This window comes from Piliocolobus tephrosceles, chromosome 3 (assembly GCF_002776525.5).
Source record: "Piliocolobus tephrosceles isolate RC106 chromosome 3, ASM277652v3, whole genome shotgun sequence".
NCBI lineage: Eukaryota > Metazoa > Chordata > Mammalia > Primates > Cercopithecidae > Piliocolobus > Piliocolobus tephrosceles.
In genome coordinates, this window is record NC_045436.1 from 181,300,170 (window position 1) to 181,317,159 (window position 16,990).

At 50.6% G+C, this 16,990-nt stretch overlaps 1 protein-coding gene across 2 annotated transcripts in view; it reads right to left on the bottom strand.

Annotated features, from left to right (window-relative positions):
- Nucleotides 1–16,990, bottom strand: part of RGS12 (regulator of G protein signaling 12) — a 143,480-nt gene that overhangs the window by 44,681 nt on the left and 81,809 nt on the right. For both annotated transcript variants that reach the window (XM_023206824.2, XM_023206825.2), the window contains exon 4: nt 9,103–9,124. In XM_023206824.2, coding sequence (XP_023062592.1) covers nt 9,103–9,124 — 22 coding nt within the window. The remainder of the gene's footprint in view (nt 1–9,102; nt 9,125–16,990) is intronic.

Genomic DNA, 16,990 nt, shown 5'->3' on the forward strand with positions numbered 1-16,990 from the left:
GTGAAGGAGCAGGCAGATGAAATGCTGTGGAAGGGCACCACGTTCAGAGCAATGCTGGCAGGAAGGGTCGGTCCTAGGTGCTCTGGGGGCCGGGCAGAGGCTTGGTCTCTGTACCTCACATCGGGGGCGGCCAGGCCAAGTCCAACCTGGGCTGGGCACCTGCCTCCCCAAATTCCAGCCATTTCCCCACAGTGCATCCTTATTCTTAAAGATACACCACCACTGGCGTCAGGGACTTCAGCCTGATTAATATGAAGTGACTCAAATGGATGTCATTTTAAAGCTGGGAAAACAGTAAATTTTGTCAGGACTCTCAGATCTGGCTACTCTTGACATTTTAAAACATTTATATAAAGGCTTCTCATCATCACAGACCCATGACAAAAAATGACCAGAGATACGCGGTTAGTGGAAGAACACTACAAGGAGGCTTATGACCAGCTCTCAGAGCGCAGCCCTGTCATTTCTGTTCATGGCACGCTCATTCACCTGAGGACCCAATTCCTTCCTGACACAATGAGTAAGGGCCAGCCTTGCTGCTCAAAGCCCCAGAGGGGCGAGCCCCGCAGACAAGGAGCAAACATGCACATGCGGCCAACCTGAATCACACTCAATGTCAGCAAGATGGGCCCAAGCCAACTCCTGCGCTCCTGGCCACATCCCTGTCCAGGTCCCTGAGCTTCCAGGAGCAGAAAGCGGTGGCAACACCCCTGCACCATGTGGTGGGCAAGGGCATGGCTGGTGCCCACCACAAGGGTCAGAGCTTGGCCCCTGCTCAGGGACCAAACTCAAAGCCTTGCAGGTGGCCTGCCCTCCTGGGACCCTGGCTATCACTGTTGACAGGAGCCGCATGGCACCCGCCTGACAGGGCTGCAGCAGGGATCAGATGAATTAAAGATGTGGAGTGCCCGGCCACGCACTGCTCAGGAAATGCCACTGCCACCACCAGTCCCGGGACAGCCACTGAATCAGATGCAGTCATACCCCTGCATGGTCTGGATAAGCCAAGAGTCCCTTCCAAGGAGGCAAGCTACTCCAAATTTTCTCCCATCAACCAAGGGGCCACTGTCAGGGCCCTGCTTTGTTTCCTAGAGGGGGCTGGGTGGTGCTACTGAGGAGGGGCAAGACTGAGCGTCCCCAGCTCCAGAAGGCAGAGCTTGGCTGTGACCCTTGACAGCCACAGAAGATTGATGCCTGCTGTATACAGGGAAACACTCCATGATTTCATCTGACGAGCTCATTCCGATGCTCTTACTTTTTAGAGCTGAAGGCTTGATGAAGTCCACCAGAATCTTACAGAAATGAGGTGATCGATGTGCACTGGAACCAGGCTGAGGTGTTTGTTCATTCACTGGCTGCTTTCTGTGCCCGGCACGGTGCTGGCCTCAGACGCTCCAGGCACGGGCCTCGGGAGAGGAGAACCTGCTTTTTCTGGGTTGTGAGGCAGCTTCTGGGAAATCACTGAAGCTCTTTGTGCAAGGTGCCATCATGACCTGAGTTTTGTTCTGAACTTTATAGACCACATCCCACAAGTAAGGTGGAAAAAATTATATCACAGAGCTCTACCTGCCGTGGCAGAGCACCTGGGACTGGCCTTCCCCTCCTGCCAGACAGTACTAGAAAAGTAGGCAAAATACGCAGAGCATCAGAACATGCGGGAAAAGACCATAAAAAGAAAAGAAAAAATATGCGAAGCAACCGTTCCCAAAAATTGGACCACAGTCACAAGACTGTAATTCCTGATGAAAAAATTAATGAGGTGAGCCCTGTGACCATCCAGAGCTGTCTGCCCAGAGACACTCCAGGAACCACAGCACAAGGAGGGGCCCAGGTAGAACCACCGTCCAGAGCTGAGAAGACAGGGACCAGAATCCGGGAAGGCCAGGGTGGCTGGAACTGCAGGTGCAGGAGACAGCGAGGAGGCAAAGTGCCCAGGGACCTCACAGGAGCCTCCAGCTGTGGCTGAGTTCTAAGCTGTATATGCACAGCCAAGACCCCATGAAGCAGGCAAAGATCAGCTGGGGGCTGTGGCTGGAAGAGCTGCCAGAACTCACACAGGGTCAGGGGTTGCCGAGTTCTGGCCAGTTCTGGGTGAATCCCCAGCTGTTAGAGGAGTCCCAACACGTAGCTTAACAAACCTCTGTACTTTTTAAAGGAAGACAACAAAATTCAGCACTCAGTCAAGAACTGCCAGACAAATGAATACTCAGAAACATGAAACCCATAACCAGGAGAAAAATCAATCAGTAAAGGGACCCAGAAAGACAGACATGACAACATTGGCATCTAAGGGCTTTACATGTCTCATAAATATATAAACATTTTTGGGTTTTGTTTTGTTTTGTTTTGTTTGCTTTGAGACAGAGTCTCGCTCTGTCCCCCAGGCTGGAGGGCAATGGCAAGATCTCAGCTCACTACAACCTCTGCCTCCTAAGTTCAAGTGATTCTCCTGCCTCAGCCTCCCAAGTAGCTGGGATTACAGGCACCTGCCACCATGCCCAGCTAATTTTTGTATTTTTATTAGAGACGGGGTTTCACCATGTTGACCAGAGTGGTCTGGAACTCCTGACCTCAGCTGATCTGTCCGCCTCAGCCTCCCCAAGTGCTGGGATTACAGGCGTGAGTCACTGCACCCAGCCAACATTTTTGGGGTTTTAAAGGAAAGCGTGAAGAGAATCAGTAGAAAGAAATGAAAAAAACAGAAGAAACTGCTAAAGACGAAAACACAGTCTCTGAGATGACAGGCTCATTGGCAGGAGTTCCATCATGGGAGGGAATGAGCTGCATATCTGATGCTAGAGTGACAGATCAGTAAACTGCAGGATAGAGGGAGAGAAACAATGAAATGGCAAGCATGCAGAGGACACAGAAGCCTGAACATGAAACGGCCTCTGTGATTCGAAGGGAAAACCAGGTGGCCTAACACGCTTGCATAATTATAGAGTCTCAAAAGCGGGAAGCAATGAAAAAATACCTGACAAAACAAATCCCAAACACAACAGACACAGAAAAACCAACCTGAGACTCATCGTAGTCAAACTGCTGAAAACTGACAATGAGGAGAAAGTCTTCAAAGCTTTCTGTTGGGGGTGTGCCCAGAGGGGATTGCTTCCCGCAGTTCATCCAGCCTGGGGGTAGGGAAGGCTTTTCCTAAACTGCACAGAACTGCACAGGTCCTGTCCCTGAGAAAAGCCCTTGAGCCCTCCCCACGCTCAGGATCTACTTCTAGACCTTTTCCTTAAATCATTTTGGCCAATCCAATTTTCAACCCAATCTACATAATTTCTTTCTGCAACTTCATACATACTCTCCTGAGAGCAAATCTATTAACATTTTCAGACCATTTTGAAAGTCCTTAGGTTAAAAGTTCCAAAAGTTTAAAATAATATTAATTATTTTAGTAAACTATTAAGATATACAGAAAACTGTACAGATCATGAGCAAGTGGCTTGGTGGAGTTTTGTGGACCAAGACCGAGAAGCTGAGTAGGAGCAGCCCCCTGGAGCACCCAGGCAGTCCTCTCTGACGCGGCCCCCAGCGACCCCAGGCAGCCCTCTCTGACGCGGCCCCCAGCGACCCCGGGCAGCCCTCTCTGACGCGGCCCCCAAAGACCCCGGGCAGCCCTCTCTGACGCGGCCCCCAGGGACCCCAGGCAGCCCTCTCTGAGGCGGCCTCCAGACCACCAAACAGTGCGGACACTGCTTCTCATGCCTAGGGTTGCATGAGAGGAGTTCTTGGTTTGTCTTTTCCCCAAGAATCTAACTAAGAAACTCCCTTGGAGTGGGAAGGGGTGGTGCCTGCTTCCAAGCGCGGCCTCTGGGGAGGTGATGCAGCCACAGAGGCACCAAGGGCTTGTGGGGTCGCCCCAGCCAGTCACTTCTCAGGCACAGGCCCCCAGGCTCGCACACATGAACTCTGGAAGATAGGCATGCGGTTAGGGGCTTTATTGCCTTTGAATTTGTTTGCTTGAAAAAACAATTTCACAATATTAAAAATTAGTAATAAAAACTCTCTCCAAATACCTCATAGAGTTGGAAAGAAACAAGTACATCAGAAGGCATCCTGGCAGAAATCAAGTCTCCACGCTTCCAAAACTGAAAATCTCCAGTCTGACTCCTGTTTACAAATACTAATACAGTATTCCACACCCTATAAATACACTGTTATTCTGAGCATCATTTTGAAGTCCAAAAGCAAACCAAAAGAATGTGACATATTAAACCAAGTAAAGGGTTCTGGTTAAAACCACCGCTCCCGCAATAGCGCATTACAAATTAACATTCTGTTTCTGCTATTTAGCAAACATTTTTGGAAAATGTGCAATTAGGCTGCACTGTTTTTCTGATGAGGAAAATGTAAATTTATCAACTAATTCTATATAAGTACTGATGGTGCTACTCTCAAGCTTTTCCCTTTCTCTTTCAAAATTTTATAGAATACAAATTTTGGCATTTGCCAAAAATATCAACAATTATACTTTATATTTTAAAAAGGAATGCACTTTAAAGTCCCCCAAGTTAATCTGGCAATTACAATAACCCTCCACCATCAGGCAGCCGTTTATGACAGCTCCCTGGGCCTCAGTGCCTGTTCCCTAACAAGGACGGGCGAGATGAAGACACAAGACTAGGAGACAGAAAGTGACTTGCCCCAAGAGGTCGGCCTGTCGGCTGTGGAGCTGCGGGTGGAGCCGGAATCTTCGGCCATGGCCAGGTCCGAGCTCCGAAGGCCCGCGTGGTGGATGAAGGCACTGGAAGAGCCTGGCGGGCGCGCAGAGCAGCCCAGGAGGCGGCTGCGGTGGTGGGTCCACCCCCCACGCCAGTCACACAGGAGTTTCTGCTTCTGTGCTGTTTCTACTCAGTTTGTGTATGTGCTTTTTGAGAAGGTTTCACGACTAAAAGGAAAATCACTGAAAGCCACTGTCCCCGCCCAAGCCTCGCCCCAACCCTCTGGCTGATGTCTGCTGAACACCGGATCATTCACTCAACAGAGTTCTCACGCCAGCCGCTGTGCTGGGCACTGGGACAACTCTGACCTGCCACGTGGAGGTCACACCAGCTGGGGGGACAAAAGCACCGACACAGATGAATAATTAAAATGATGGAAGCTGCTCCTAGCATGGGCAGGAAATTGACAGTGGCCATCGCTCAGGATGGGGGCAGGTGGTCAAGATGGGAAGACCAAAACCATGTGTTCCTGAGGCGCCATTGGACTTCCAGACCAGGGTGGGGCACAGGATGGTTGCGGGGACAGGGGCTCTGAGCTGGTGGAGGGGTCCAGTGCAGGGGCTGGGCAGATCGCTGCTGCTGCTGCTGTAGGGACAACCGCCAGCGTTCAGGAGAAGGGAGCAGGAGGATGGCTGCAGAGACAGGGCCAAGACCGAGGTCTGCATGGAGGACAAGTAGGTGGCAGCCAAGTGGACAGAGTGGGGTCAGGGCAGAGCTGAGGCATGGGACATGAGGAGGACACAGGGATGGAGGACCGGGACTGGTACGTGTAGGGGGACCCCAGGGTGAGGCTGGCAAGAACGGAATGTTTGCGAAGCAGCTGGAGTGCTGGTGTCACGTGGACCTGCCACCATCCCCCAAAGCCAGAGCTGCATGGTTCCCCGGCTTTCCTGCTGGCACAGACGCTGTGTGCAGGAGGAGATGGGCGCTCTAGGAGCTCCCCGATAGTCTCCACGCCCTGACTTCAGAAGGTGAGGTGGTCACAGCTGGAACATCCGCCTCTGGAGGCCTCAGTGAGTGGGGAGATCCTGGCAGGCCTCTTGGCACAGAGCTTGACCGATGGAGGAAGGCACAAGAACAGGCTTCTGTGAGGCTGTGGTTCCAGCTCCGTGCGGAGCCAGACCAGGAGAGGTGAGAGGTTCCTTTTTCCAGGAGCAACCGGGCATCTTCCTTTCCTCATTTCTTCATAACGCCCCATATACCTCCAGCTCGACCTCACACTTCTGTCTGAATAACTTACCACAAGGCAGACCATTCCCCTGCTAAGTTTCTCTATAACGCTAGAATGTTCTTCCCTTCTCTCCAGCTGGAATCCGCTCCCTGCCCCCAACCACGGCCCAGCCATGCCCCCATAGAGACCAGCCCTAACCCTTTTCTCCGAGGGCATTCTTTGGCTATGAATGGGTGGCCACTACTGGCCCCTTTCTTCTGAAAAAGTAAAAAACCCACACTCCAGGCCGGGCGCGGTGGCTCAAGGCCTGTAATCCCAGCACTTTGGGAGGCCGAGATGGGCGGATCACGAGGTCAGGAGATCGAGACCATCCTGGCTAACACGGTGAAACCTCGTCTCTACTAAAAAATACAAAAAACGAGCCGGGCGAGGTGGCGGGCGCCTGTAGTCCCAGCTACTCGGGAGGCTGAGGCAGGAGAATGGTGGGAACCCGGGAGGCGGAGCTTGCAGTGAGCTGAGATCTGACCACTGCACTCCAGCCTGGGCGACAGAGCAAGACTGCGTCTCAAAAAAAAACAAAAACAAAAACAAAAAACCACACTCCAACTTGACAAAGATTGCCAAAACAGCATAATCCAACTTCCTTAAAACCAAGCCACAAAACTAAAACTCTCCAGTGAGAGCCTAAGCTATAAAAGCACGATATACGCCACAGAATAAAACCGTGGCACGGACACGAACTCTCCAACTGGCATGCTCGTTGAACACAAAATATTTCTAAGTGAGTGATTTATTAATCACCCAAACCAGACATGACGACGAGGCAGAGAAAGCCCAGCTGAGCAGGTTTCTCCCCAAGCCAACTCCTCAGTCCCTCCTCGGAACTCGGGGTGCATTTTTCCCATAGAAACCCAGGCCCGCCTCAGTGCACTGAGTCTCCCACTGACCATGACCTGAGTTTCCCTGGGACCCCCCCCAGGCTCCTGTCACTGCCGTGGAGGGTAGGGGGCCGCGGGGCCTCTTTCTGCCTGAGGCACCAGAAGGGGCAGCAGTGGCTGCAGGCGCTGGAGGGTCCAAGGCTGGAGCGGGGACTCTCCAGGACCATGGGGCTGGACGTGTGGAGGCCCAGGGCTGGGGGGTGGGTGGGAGCCAGGGTGGAGGGGGCCTTTTGGCTGGGGCTTTCTCCCATGGGCCTGAGCCTGGCCACCTCACCTGCAGTCTATTGTGAGCTGATGGATCTCCTCACTCTGCCTCGGTGCCCTACATGTAACAACAGCAGAATGTGACACCAACCTAGAGTTCATGTACACATTAACCAAGATAACTGGTTCTCTTTACTCTCATAAGCAGAAAAGAAACTGAAGATGGAAAAATAACAAAAACACAAAAAGGAACCAAATAAACACATCCAGCCTGCCCACTGCAGTTCCTGAAATTCGGGGTGTGCTGATGACTATCTCCTCCCTCCCGTCTCCTCCTCCCTCCCATCTCCTCCTCTGTGACTGGGGCTTTCCAAGGAAAGACGGGCCTGTCCCGGTGGCCCCAGGGTCTGCCATGGGGAAGAGGAGGAGGAGCAGGCGTGGAAAGCCCTAGCGCCAGGGGATCTCCAAGTGGCAGGACCTACTTCCTCGAGGGACACACAGAGCCTGCGCGGCAAGGAGCCAGTGACTTCCCACCCTTGGGAGGTGCGGGTTTTCAAACAACTGTAAAATGGACACACAACACCACTCCGAGGGTCCTGCGTCTACTGCTGACAGAAGCAATCTTTTGGAGGCAAATAAAACTTATTATATACGATGAAACTAAACATATCAGGTAAATCTTTCATGTATGAATTGCCTGCAGAAATGAATGTCTTCTGCCAGAAAGGAGAAGTGAGAATACAGCAGAAAGAGAAAGCGTGAACAGAACATTCAAAACACTGGTCACTGTATCCTGGATTTGGTTCCGGGTCCTGTTTCTTTTCATTAAGGAAGTTTATCTTCACCCCAGCTTAAGACTGATTAAATGACATGATTTTCATTGCACATAAAATAGGAAATAGAATTCCTTTTATTCTACAAAATACATCTCAACCACACGAGTGTCGGGATCCCTCTGGTCTCAGCTTCAGGTGCCCGTGTGTGTGTAACCCAAGATATGCTCCTCCTCCCACAGAGTGGCTGGCCCTTGAGGGCTCTGAGCTCTGTCCGCCCACCTGGGGTCCTCCTTGCCTTCCCACAGAGCGGCGGGCCTGCAAGGGCTCTGAGCTCTGCCTGCCTACCTGGGGACAGCAGCCCTTTCTGAGGCTGAGGACTGGGGCCAGCAGCTGCAGGACCACAGAAAGTTAAGAGAACACTTGGTTTCTCTTTAATGCACAAATACGGTGGCACCTCAAACTCACCGGCCCCTGGGCAGCTTGTGCAGCACAGCCTGTGCCTCAGCCCATCCCTGGCCCACAGCAACACCAGGAACACCTAATCCAGCTCTCAGGGACAGAAGTAGGGACAAAAGCGTGAGGTGACGATGAAACTCGAGAGCCTGCGGACTGTCGTGAGTGTTACTTTCTTGTAAAAAAAAAAAAGAGGAATATTTGGGAGGAACTCTCCTTACTTGGGAGAGGTTTTTTTTTAATCATTGAACCAAAATGATAAGGATGACATCAGAGAAATCTTCAGTGAAATAAGACATTCCTGCCTACTTCCTTTTCAATCAGTCCATGAAAAGAATCCCTGTGCACAAAATTCTTTAAACACAGAAAGTAAGTTTTTGATTCCTCTTCATCCCACACTCTCAATTCATCTATTATATTTTTCCTGAGAAAATTCTGGGTCTCACCCAAATTTCCTGAATTGCTCAAATCCAGAAAGCACTTTGAAATCTTAACTTTCTGGTTTAAAAGCTGGTTATACAAGGGAAGAGCAAAAACAGGTTTTAACTTGTCAGACACAGGCAGGCGGGTGGGTGCACTCCTCAGACACACAGCGCTCTATCACACTGGCGTTCAGAGCCATGGCAGTTCTCTTAAACAGCTTTCACAACACACGCCGAGGGCACCTGGGTGCCACAGAAAGCGCCCCCAAAATTAACTCACCTAGAACCCTCCCACAAGGAGACAGGGAAAACAACTCGTCTTTTCTGAGGGCATCAAACGGCAAATACACGTTCACAATTTGAAAACTTTATGAAAAATAAAAAATATATACATCAGAAATTGTGACTTACCGCCATCAGACACAGTTGCGGACTGAAAGAAAAGAGAGAGAGACATGAGTTAATTAAGCCTCATGACAAAACTCCAGCAAATGCAATGTCCATCTGAGGAACACAACGGGCAGGCTCTGGGAGGTTCTCAGGGCACTTTCCAGGTGCAGGTGCCCCAGGAAAGCCAGACGGCCCAATGAGTCAAGAATCACAGCTCCCACTCCGCCCAGACTGGGTGACACCCAGCAAGAGGAAGTCATCCTTTTCATTTGAAAAGAACAGATCCTAGCATGTCTGACATTACAGTCTTAGTAACAGCGTCAATGAAACCAACTTCACAAACTTCAGTAGTATCATGCCCTGTAAGTGACACACGCACCAGGGACAGCCACCAACAGGCCGCTCAGTGCCCACGTGCCGTGACGCCACCCAGGGCCACACTCGGGGACAGCCACCAACAGTCTACTCAGTGCCCACGTGCTGTGACGCCACCCAGGGCCACACTCAGGGACGGCCACCAACAGCCCGCTCAGTGCCCATGTGCCGTGATGCCACCCAAGGCCATGTTCACGGCCCCTGGTGCTCTCCAGCATCACTGCCCTCCCACAGGGGTGGAACCAGGGCCTAGAGAGGTGCAACGACCACTGGGGGCAGCAGGAGAGGAGTCAAGCCCAGAATCGAGCCCCAGACCCAGGGCCCGCCCGCCCAAGCAGTGCAAGAGCGGCCACCAGCAGGAGGGCTGGGGAGAAGCTTCCAAGGAAGGGGCTTGGAAGAGTGGAATGAACTGGAAGAGAGCAGGGTGGTTGGCTTAAAGGCACCAGGGACAAGAACAAACAAGTCAAGTTATGCATAAGGGGTGGCAGGCAGTACTGGAAGGCCAGCATGACCAGGAAGAGGCCGAGAGCTTGAAGCAGTCACAGCTGAGCCAGGAGGAAGCCGCAAAGAACAGGAAGCCACAGCGGCCCCGATGGGAGCCCTGATCAGGGCAACCTGGCGCTGCACTGGCAGGAAGGGCCCAGGGCACAGAGCCATCAGGCAGGTGTGGGACAAGCCCGGGACTCAGCCCAGGAGGGAAAGGAATCAGAAGGGGCAGGCTCACCAGGGGACACAGATGCCAGGAAGCGAGAGGGGCCGAGCAGAATGGAGCTCCAGAGGTTGAACAAACCCATGTTTGATCCCATCCCTGGGCCGGCACTCTGCTGCTATCTAGGCAGGAACCCCCTCACGTGGGGATCTCCCGGACGGCCTGGCAAGGACCCACTTCTGTCCTCCTCTCTGCCAAGGTAAGGTCTGCCAGGGCCAGGGGAGCGAACGAGAAGTTGCCGCCATGATGGGCAACCTGGTACCTCCTGGCCACCCCCAGGAAGTGGAGGACACTGGGGCTTTAAGACCCCCCACGCCAAAATCCAAACAAGTGAGGCCCAGAGGAACCTCCCAAGGGGGAGAGAACCAGGGAAAAGGAGCCAGGGCTTCCAGCTGCTGCCCCTACCGTGGCCCTCCACACGTGCTGTGAGAGTTTTAACATGAGTGGCGCACCCACTGGAATTCTGCACTTCCTGTGTGACAACCCCATGCTTAGCGCAGGGCCCCAGCCCTGCCTCCCGGCCAGCCAGCAAGGGCAACCACGCCCCCACGCAGCCTGGGCATCCGGGGCCCACTGCCATCCCTGGCCCGGCAACCTACACCAGCTATGCGCATCTTTCTCCCCTTCAGAGTTTGTCCTCTGGCACCCAAAGTAAGCCCCCGACAGGCACTGTGTGAGACCACCTGGGGCCAGCTTCGGAGGGTCCTGCCACCCCGACCCACTTCCCAGTAGTGAAAACACAATGGCAGTCTGCATCTACCTCTTCACTGTCCTCTCGTCGGCCAGGAAGAGGAAAGAGCACACACCTCTCAAGCCAACGTGCAGCCCTCAGCCCTCAGCCACAGGGACTGGTTTTTATCAGAGGCTGTGGGGCAGCCACATCACAGGTGCTGACATACACACTTTGGAAAGCTGTCCTTCCTTCCATGACCACAATAAATCATCCACGATCATGCTGCAATCTAAGTATCACAGCAGGCTGGGCACAGTGGCTCACGCCTGTAATTCTAGCACTTTGGGAGGCCGAGGTGAGTGGATCACCTGAGGTCAGGAGTTTGACACCAGCCTGGCCAACACGATGAAACCCCGTCTCTACTAAAATACAAAAATTAGCCAGGTGTGGTGGTGGATGCCTATAATCCCAGCTACTTGAGAGGCTGAGGCAGGAGAATCACTTGAACCCGGGAGGTGGAGGCTACAGTGAGCCAAGATCATGCCACTGCACTCCAGCCTGGGTCACAGAGTGAGACTTCGTCTCAAAATGAATAAATAGTATCACAGGCAAACTATACCTTTGAGATTATGAGAAGAAAATCCGCAAGGCCATACACAAAATCAAAAATGCTCTCAATAATATCTGAAAGATAAATCACAAAATGTAAACTTCATAAAATAAAAATATGAAGGAGGTATTTCACTTCATGTCACGCTCATGAGTAAAATTCAATTCTCAGAATCTGGCAGGTTGAACAAAGTGCTCTGGAAAATCTCTACACACAGCATTCACATCCCCCAAATTAGCTGAAACTCGAGAACCAGGAGAGAGGGGTGTCCCAGAGCCCAAACAGACTGACGGAGAAGGTGGCCAGGGAGCATGTGATGCCCACCGAGAGGCCAAGGAAGGTGGGCACGGGCTGTCGCTGCTCCTGTGATGGGCACAGGCTGGGGGCCCGTAGGGCTAGCCCAGAGTCTCTGGGAGGCTCCAAGACAGTGCCACGGATGCAGGTCAAGTGTAGAGCTGTTTTAAAAGTAAACTTTACCTTTTCAGTTTTAAATGTATGGAAAATTTTATTTTAAAGACAGTAGAGAGATAAACATACTTTTTTTTTTTTTTTGAGACGGAGTCTCGCTCTGTCGCCCAGGCTCGAGTGCAGTGGCCGGATCTCAGCTCACTGCAAGCTCCGCCTCCCGGGTTCACGCCATTCTCCTGCCTCAGCCTCCCGAATAGGTGGGACTACAGGCACCCCCCACCACGCCGGCTAGTTTTTTTGTATTTTTTTAGTAGAGACAAGGTTTCACCGTGTTAGCCAGGATGGTCTCAATCTCCTGATCTCGTGATCCGCCTGTCTTGCTCTGTCACCCAGGATGGAGTACAGTGGCACAATCATGGCTCACTGCAGCCTCAATCCTCCTGGGTTTGAGCAATCCTCCCATGTCAGCCTCCTAAGTAGCTGGGCTCCAACATGCTCAGCTAATTTGTGTATTTTTTGTAGAGATGGGGCCTCACTATGTTGCCCAGGCTGGTCTTGAATTCCTGGCCTCAAGCAATCCTCCCACTTTGGCCTCCCCAAGTGCTAGGATTACAGGTGTGAGCCTCCATGCCCCACTCAAACATGCTTTTTAATATACCGCTACTTCAAAAGGAGTAAAGGGAAATAGGGAAATCCCTGAAATGAGACAAGGAAGGAAGAGAGGGGCAAGCAGTTAGAAAATGCCAATGCCACTAGGGCTGGCCGGGTACCCCATGGTGAGTCTCGGCCACAGCACGGCTGTCCCCTCAACCTGACACCCTCCATCCAGCTCGGCCATGGCCCTCGGGGCGCAGTGTTGTCCTGGGTGCAACACTCCTGGAAGCCAGATATATTAATGCAAATCCTTCCAGAAAGAAAACAGCCCAACAGGGGCCCTCAGGAGTTCCAAATAGTGAGCCCACTTGAATATGAGTTCACTATGAAAAACCCAAGGACAGGCCCAACACGAGTGGGCGTCAGCACAGACAACAATGAGCAGAGCCTCAGACACTGGAACAATCTAACGCAGAGTGTTGAATAACTATCTGTGAAGCTGTAGAGAAACAAAGGCTGCAGTAGAACAAGAGCACAGTGCAGATCGGAAAAAGAACCAGATGGAAGGAATGTCTGACAGTGAAAATACAATAGGTGAAGTTAAAGATTCAATAGGAAGGCTAAACAGAGAACAGGCAGTTGAAGAGAGAATTTGGGAACTGGAAGATGGAACTGAAAACAACCACACTGACCACAGCACAAAGGGATAGGCAGAGAACATGAGGAGGAGTAAGAGAGAGCAGCAGAGAACTGAGGCAGTCTCCTCAGGATCTGAGGTTCAGAAATGACTGTAGAGAACTCCCGAAGACCATCACCTACAAATGGTGCTGTGAGCAGGACTAATGCAAGTCAGCAAGACTTTTCAGCAAATTCCATGATGTTCATCTCCCAAGGTAGTCACAGGAGCTGAGACACCCACCACAGTGGCTCAGCACAGCATCCAGTTGGCACTCAGTAAAGAATTAATTTACTAATCATCAGTGTCGCTTCCGGGCCACAGCTGGGCTTGCCTGTGCTCAGCAGCGGAGCTGAGGAGGAGGCAGAGTGACTGAGGGCTTGTCTCAGCATGAGGAAGGGCAGGGAAGGAGAGGGCACCTTGCAGTTCCTTTCTTCATTTCAAAGAGGGACATTATATCTCTGACAAGAACTTTTAGAATTTATGTCATCAATGCAAGTGGAAAAAATAATGCAAAATGATTTCATAGTATAATCACAAATGTGTAAAATTTTCTTTAAAATGTAAGATCTGTGAAAACACACTCTCAAATACTGAAAAGACATAACTAGCCACACAGGAACAATATCCAAAGCTAACAGCAGTCAATCGCCCTTGAATGGTGAGGTTATGACTATTTTTTGACAAATAAAACTTTGTGGTGTACAACAGGTGAAGGCGCCAGGTGCTGGCAGGGAAGCCTCTGGCCTTCACATACAGGTGGCTGGACCTCAGTTTACACAGTGCACAGCTGTCTCACTCCCAGGTATATTCATTAAACAAAAGCAATAAGATTCATGGTAATTATAAATGATCTCTTTGCAAATTAAGTAATCTTGTCGGGAAAGTCATCACCAATTTCTCTGAAAGTATGAAAACTTGGAGGAGGACAGCAGTTTGATGTCCAGGTGATATGGTTTGGCTGTGTCCCCAACCAAATCTCATCTTGTAGTTCCCATAATCCCATGTTGTGGGAGGGAGCCGGCGGGAGGTAACTGAATCATGGGAACAGTTACCCTCATGCTGTTCTTGTGAGAGTGAGTGAGTTCTCACAAGATTGGATGGTTTTATAAGGGGTTATTCCCTCTTTTGCTCAGCACTTCTCTCTCCTGCCACCATGTGAAGAAGGACGTGTTTGCTTTCCCTTCTGCCATGATTGTAAGTTCCCTGAGGCCTCCCCAGCCATGCAGAGGTGTGAGTCAATTAAACCCATTTCTTTTATGAATTACCCAGTCTCAGGTGTTTCTTCATAGGAGCATGAGAACAGACTAATAAATTTGTACCAGAAGTAGGGTGCTGCCATAAAGATGCCTGATAATGTGCAAGTGACTTTGGAACGGGGTAACAGGTAGAGGTTGGAACTGTTTGGAGGGCTCAGAAGAAGACAGGAAAATGTGGGAAAGTTTGGAACTTCCTAGAGACTTGGAAGGTTCAGAAGACAGAAATATGTGTGAAAATTTGAACTTCCTAGAGATCTGTTGAATGGCTTTGACCAAAATGCTGACAGTGATATGGACAATGAAGTCCAGGCTGAGGTGGTCTCAGATAGAGATGAGGAACTTTTTGGGAACTGGAGTAATGGTCACCCTTGCTATGCTTTAGCAAAGAGACTGATGGCACTTTGTCCCTGCCCTAGAGATCTGTGGAACTTTGAACTTGAGAGGGATGATTCAGGATATCTGACAGAAGAAATATCTAAGTAGCAAAGCATTCAAGAGGAAGCAGAGCATAGAAGTTTGAAAAATGTGCAGCCTGATGATGTGATAGAAAAGAAAAAAAAATATCTGGGGAGAAATTCAAGCCTGCTGCATAAATTTGCCTAAGTAATAAGGAGCCAAATGTTAATCACCAAAACAATGATGAAAATGTCTCCAGTGCACATCAGAGACCCTTGGGGCAGCACCTCCCATCACAGGCCTGGAGGCCTAGGAGGGAAAAATGGTTTCCTGGGTTGGGCCCAGGGCCTCCCTGCTCTAGACAGCCTCAGGACATGGTGCCCTGAATCCCAGCTGCTTCAGCTCCAGCCATGGATAAAAGAGGCTAATGTACAGCTCAGGCCATTGCTTCAGAGGGTGAAAGCCTCAAGCCTTGGCAGCTTACATGTGGTACTGGGCAAAGAAGCCAAGAATTGAGGTTTGGGAACCTCTGCCTAGATTTCAGAGGATGCATGGAAATGCCTGGATGTCCATGCAGAAGTTTGCTGCAGGGGTGGGGCCCTCATGCAGAACGTCTGCTAGGGCAGTGTGAAAGGGAAATGTGGGGTCAGAGTCCCCACACAGAGTCCCCACTGGGACACTTCCTAGTGGAGCTGTGAGAAGAGGGCCACCCTCCTCCACACCTCAGAATGGTAGATCCACCAACAGCTTGCACCATGCACCTGGAAAAGCTGCAGACACTCAATGCCAGCCCGTGAAAGCAGCTGGGAGGGGAGGTGTATCCTGCAAAGCCACAGAGGCAGAGCTGCCCAAGGCCATGGGAGCCCACCTCTTGCATCAGCATGCCCTGGATGTGGGACACAGAGTCAAAGGAGATCATTTCAGTTTAATGACTGCCCTATTGGATTCTGGACTTACATAGGGCCTGTAGCCACTTTGTTATGGCCAGTTTCTCCCACTTGGAGTGGGGGCATATACCCAATGCCTGTACTCCCATTGTATCTTGGAAGTAACTAACTTGCTTTTGATTTTACAGGTTCATAGGCAGAAGGGACTTGCCTTGTCTCAGATGAGACTTTGAACTTGGACTTTTGAGTTAATGCTAGAATGAGTTAAGACGTTGGGGGACTGTTGGAAGGGCATGATTGTGTTTCAAAATGTGAGGATATGAGATTTTGGAGGGGTCAGGGGTGGAACAATGTGGTTTGGCTATGTCACCACCCAAACCTCATCTTGAATCGGAGTTCCCATAATCCCCATGTGTCATGGGAGGGACTCAGCGGGAGGTAATTGAATCATGGGGGCAGTTACCCCCTGGTGATAGTGAGTGAGTTCTCATGAGAGCTGATGGTTTTATACGGGGCTTTCCCATTTTTGCTTGGCACTTCTCTCTCCTACTGCCACATGAAGAAGGACATGTTTGCTTCCCTTTCATCATGATTATAAGTTCCCTGAGGCCTCCCCAGCCATGTGAAACTGTGAGTCAATTAAACCCTTTCCTTTAAAAATTACCCAGTCTCAAGTATTTCTTCATAGCAGCATGAGAACAGACTAACAGGTAATATTAAATTTTTATTTAAGGTATGCAATGTGATATTTTAATATATGTATACGCTGTAATATGATTATCACAATCAAGCAAATTAACATGTACCTCTATCACCTCACTTAGTTACCATTTTTGTGTGTGGTGAGAATCTATTCTCTTAGCAAATTAAGATTTACTCTCGTGGCAAATTTCAAGCATACAATAAATGCAACATTATTAACTACAACCACCAAGCTGTACATTAGATCTCTAGAACTTATTCATCTTATAAATGGAAGTTTGTACCCTGTGTCCAACATCTCTCCACCACAACCCCCAGGCATTGGTAAGCACCAATCTACTCCCTGTATCCATGAATTCAAGGTTTTTTTTTTTGAGACGGAGTCTCACTCTGTCACCCAGGCTGGAGTGTGGTGGCGCGATCTCGGCTCACTGCAAGCTCCACCTCCCGGGTTCACATCATTCTCCTGCCTCAGCCTCCCAAGTAGCTGGGACTACAGGTGCCTGCCGCCTCGCCTGGCTAGTTTTTTGTATTTTTTAGTAGAGACGGGGTTTCACCGTGTTAGCCAGGATGGTCTCGATCTCCTGACCTCGTGATCCGCCTGCCTCAGCCTCCTAAAG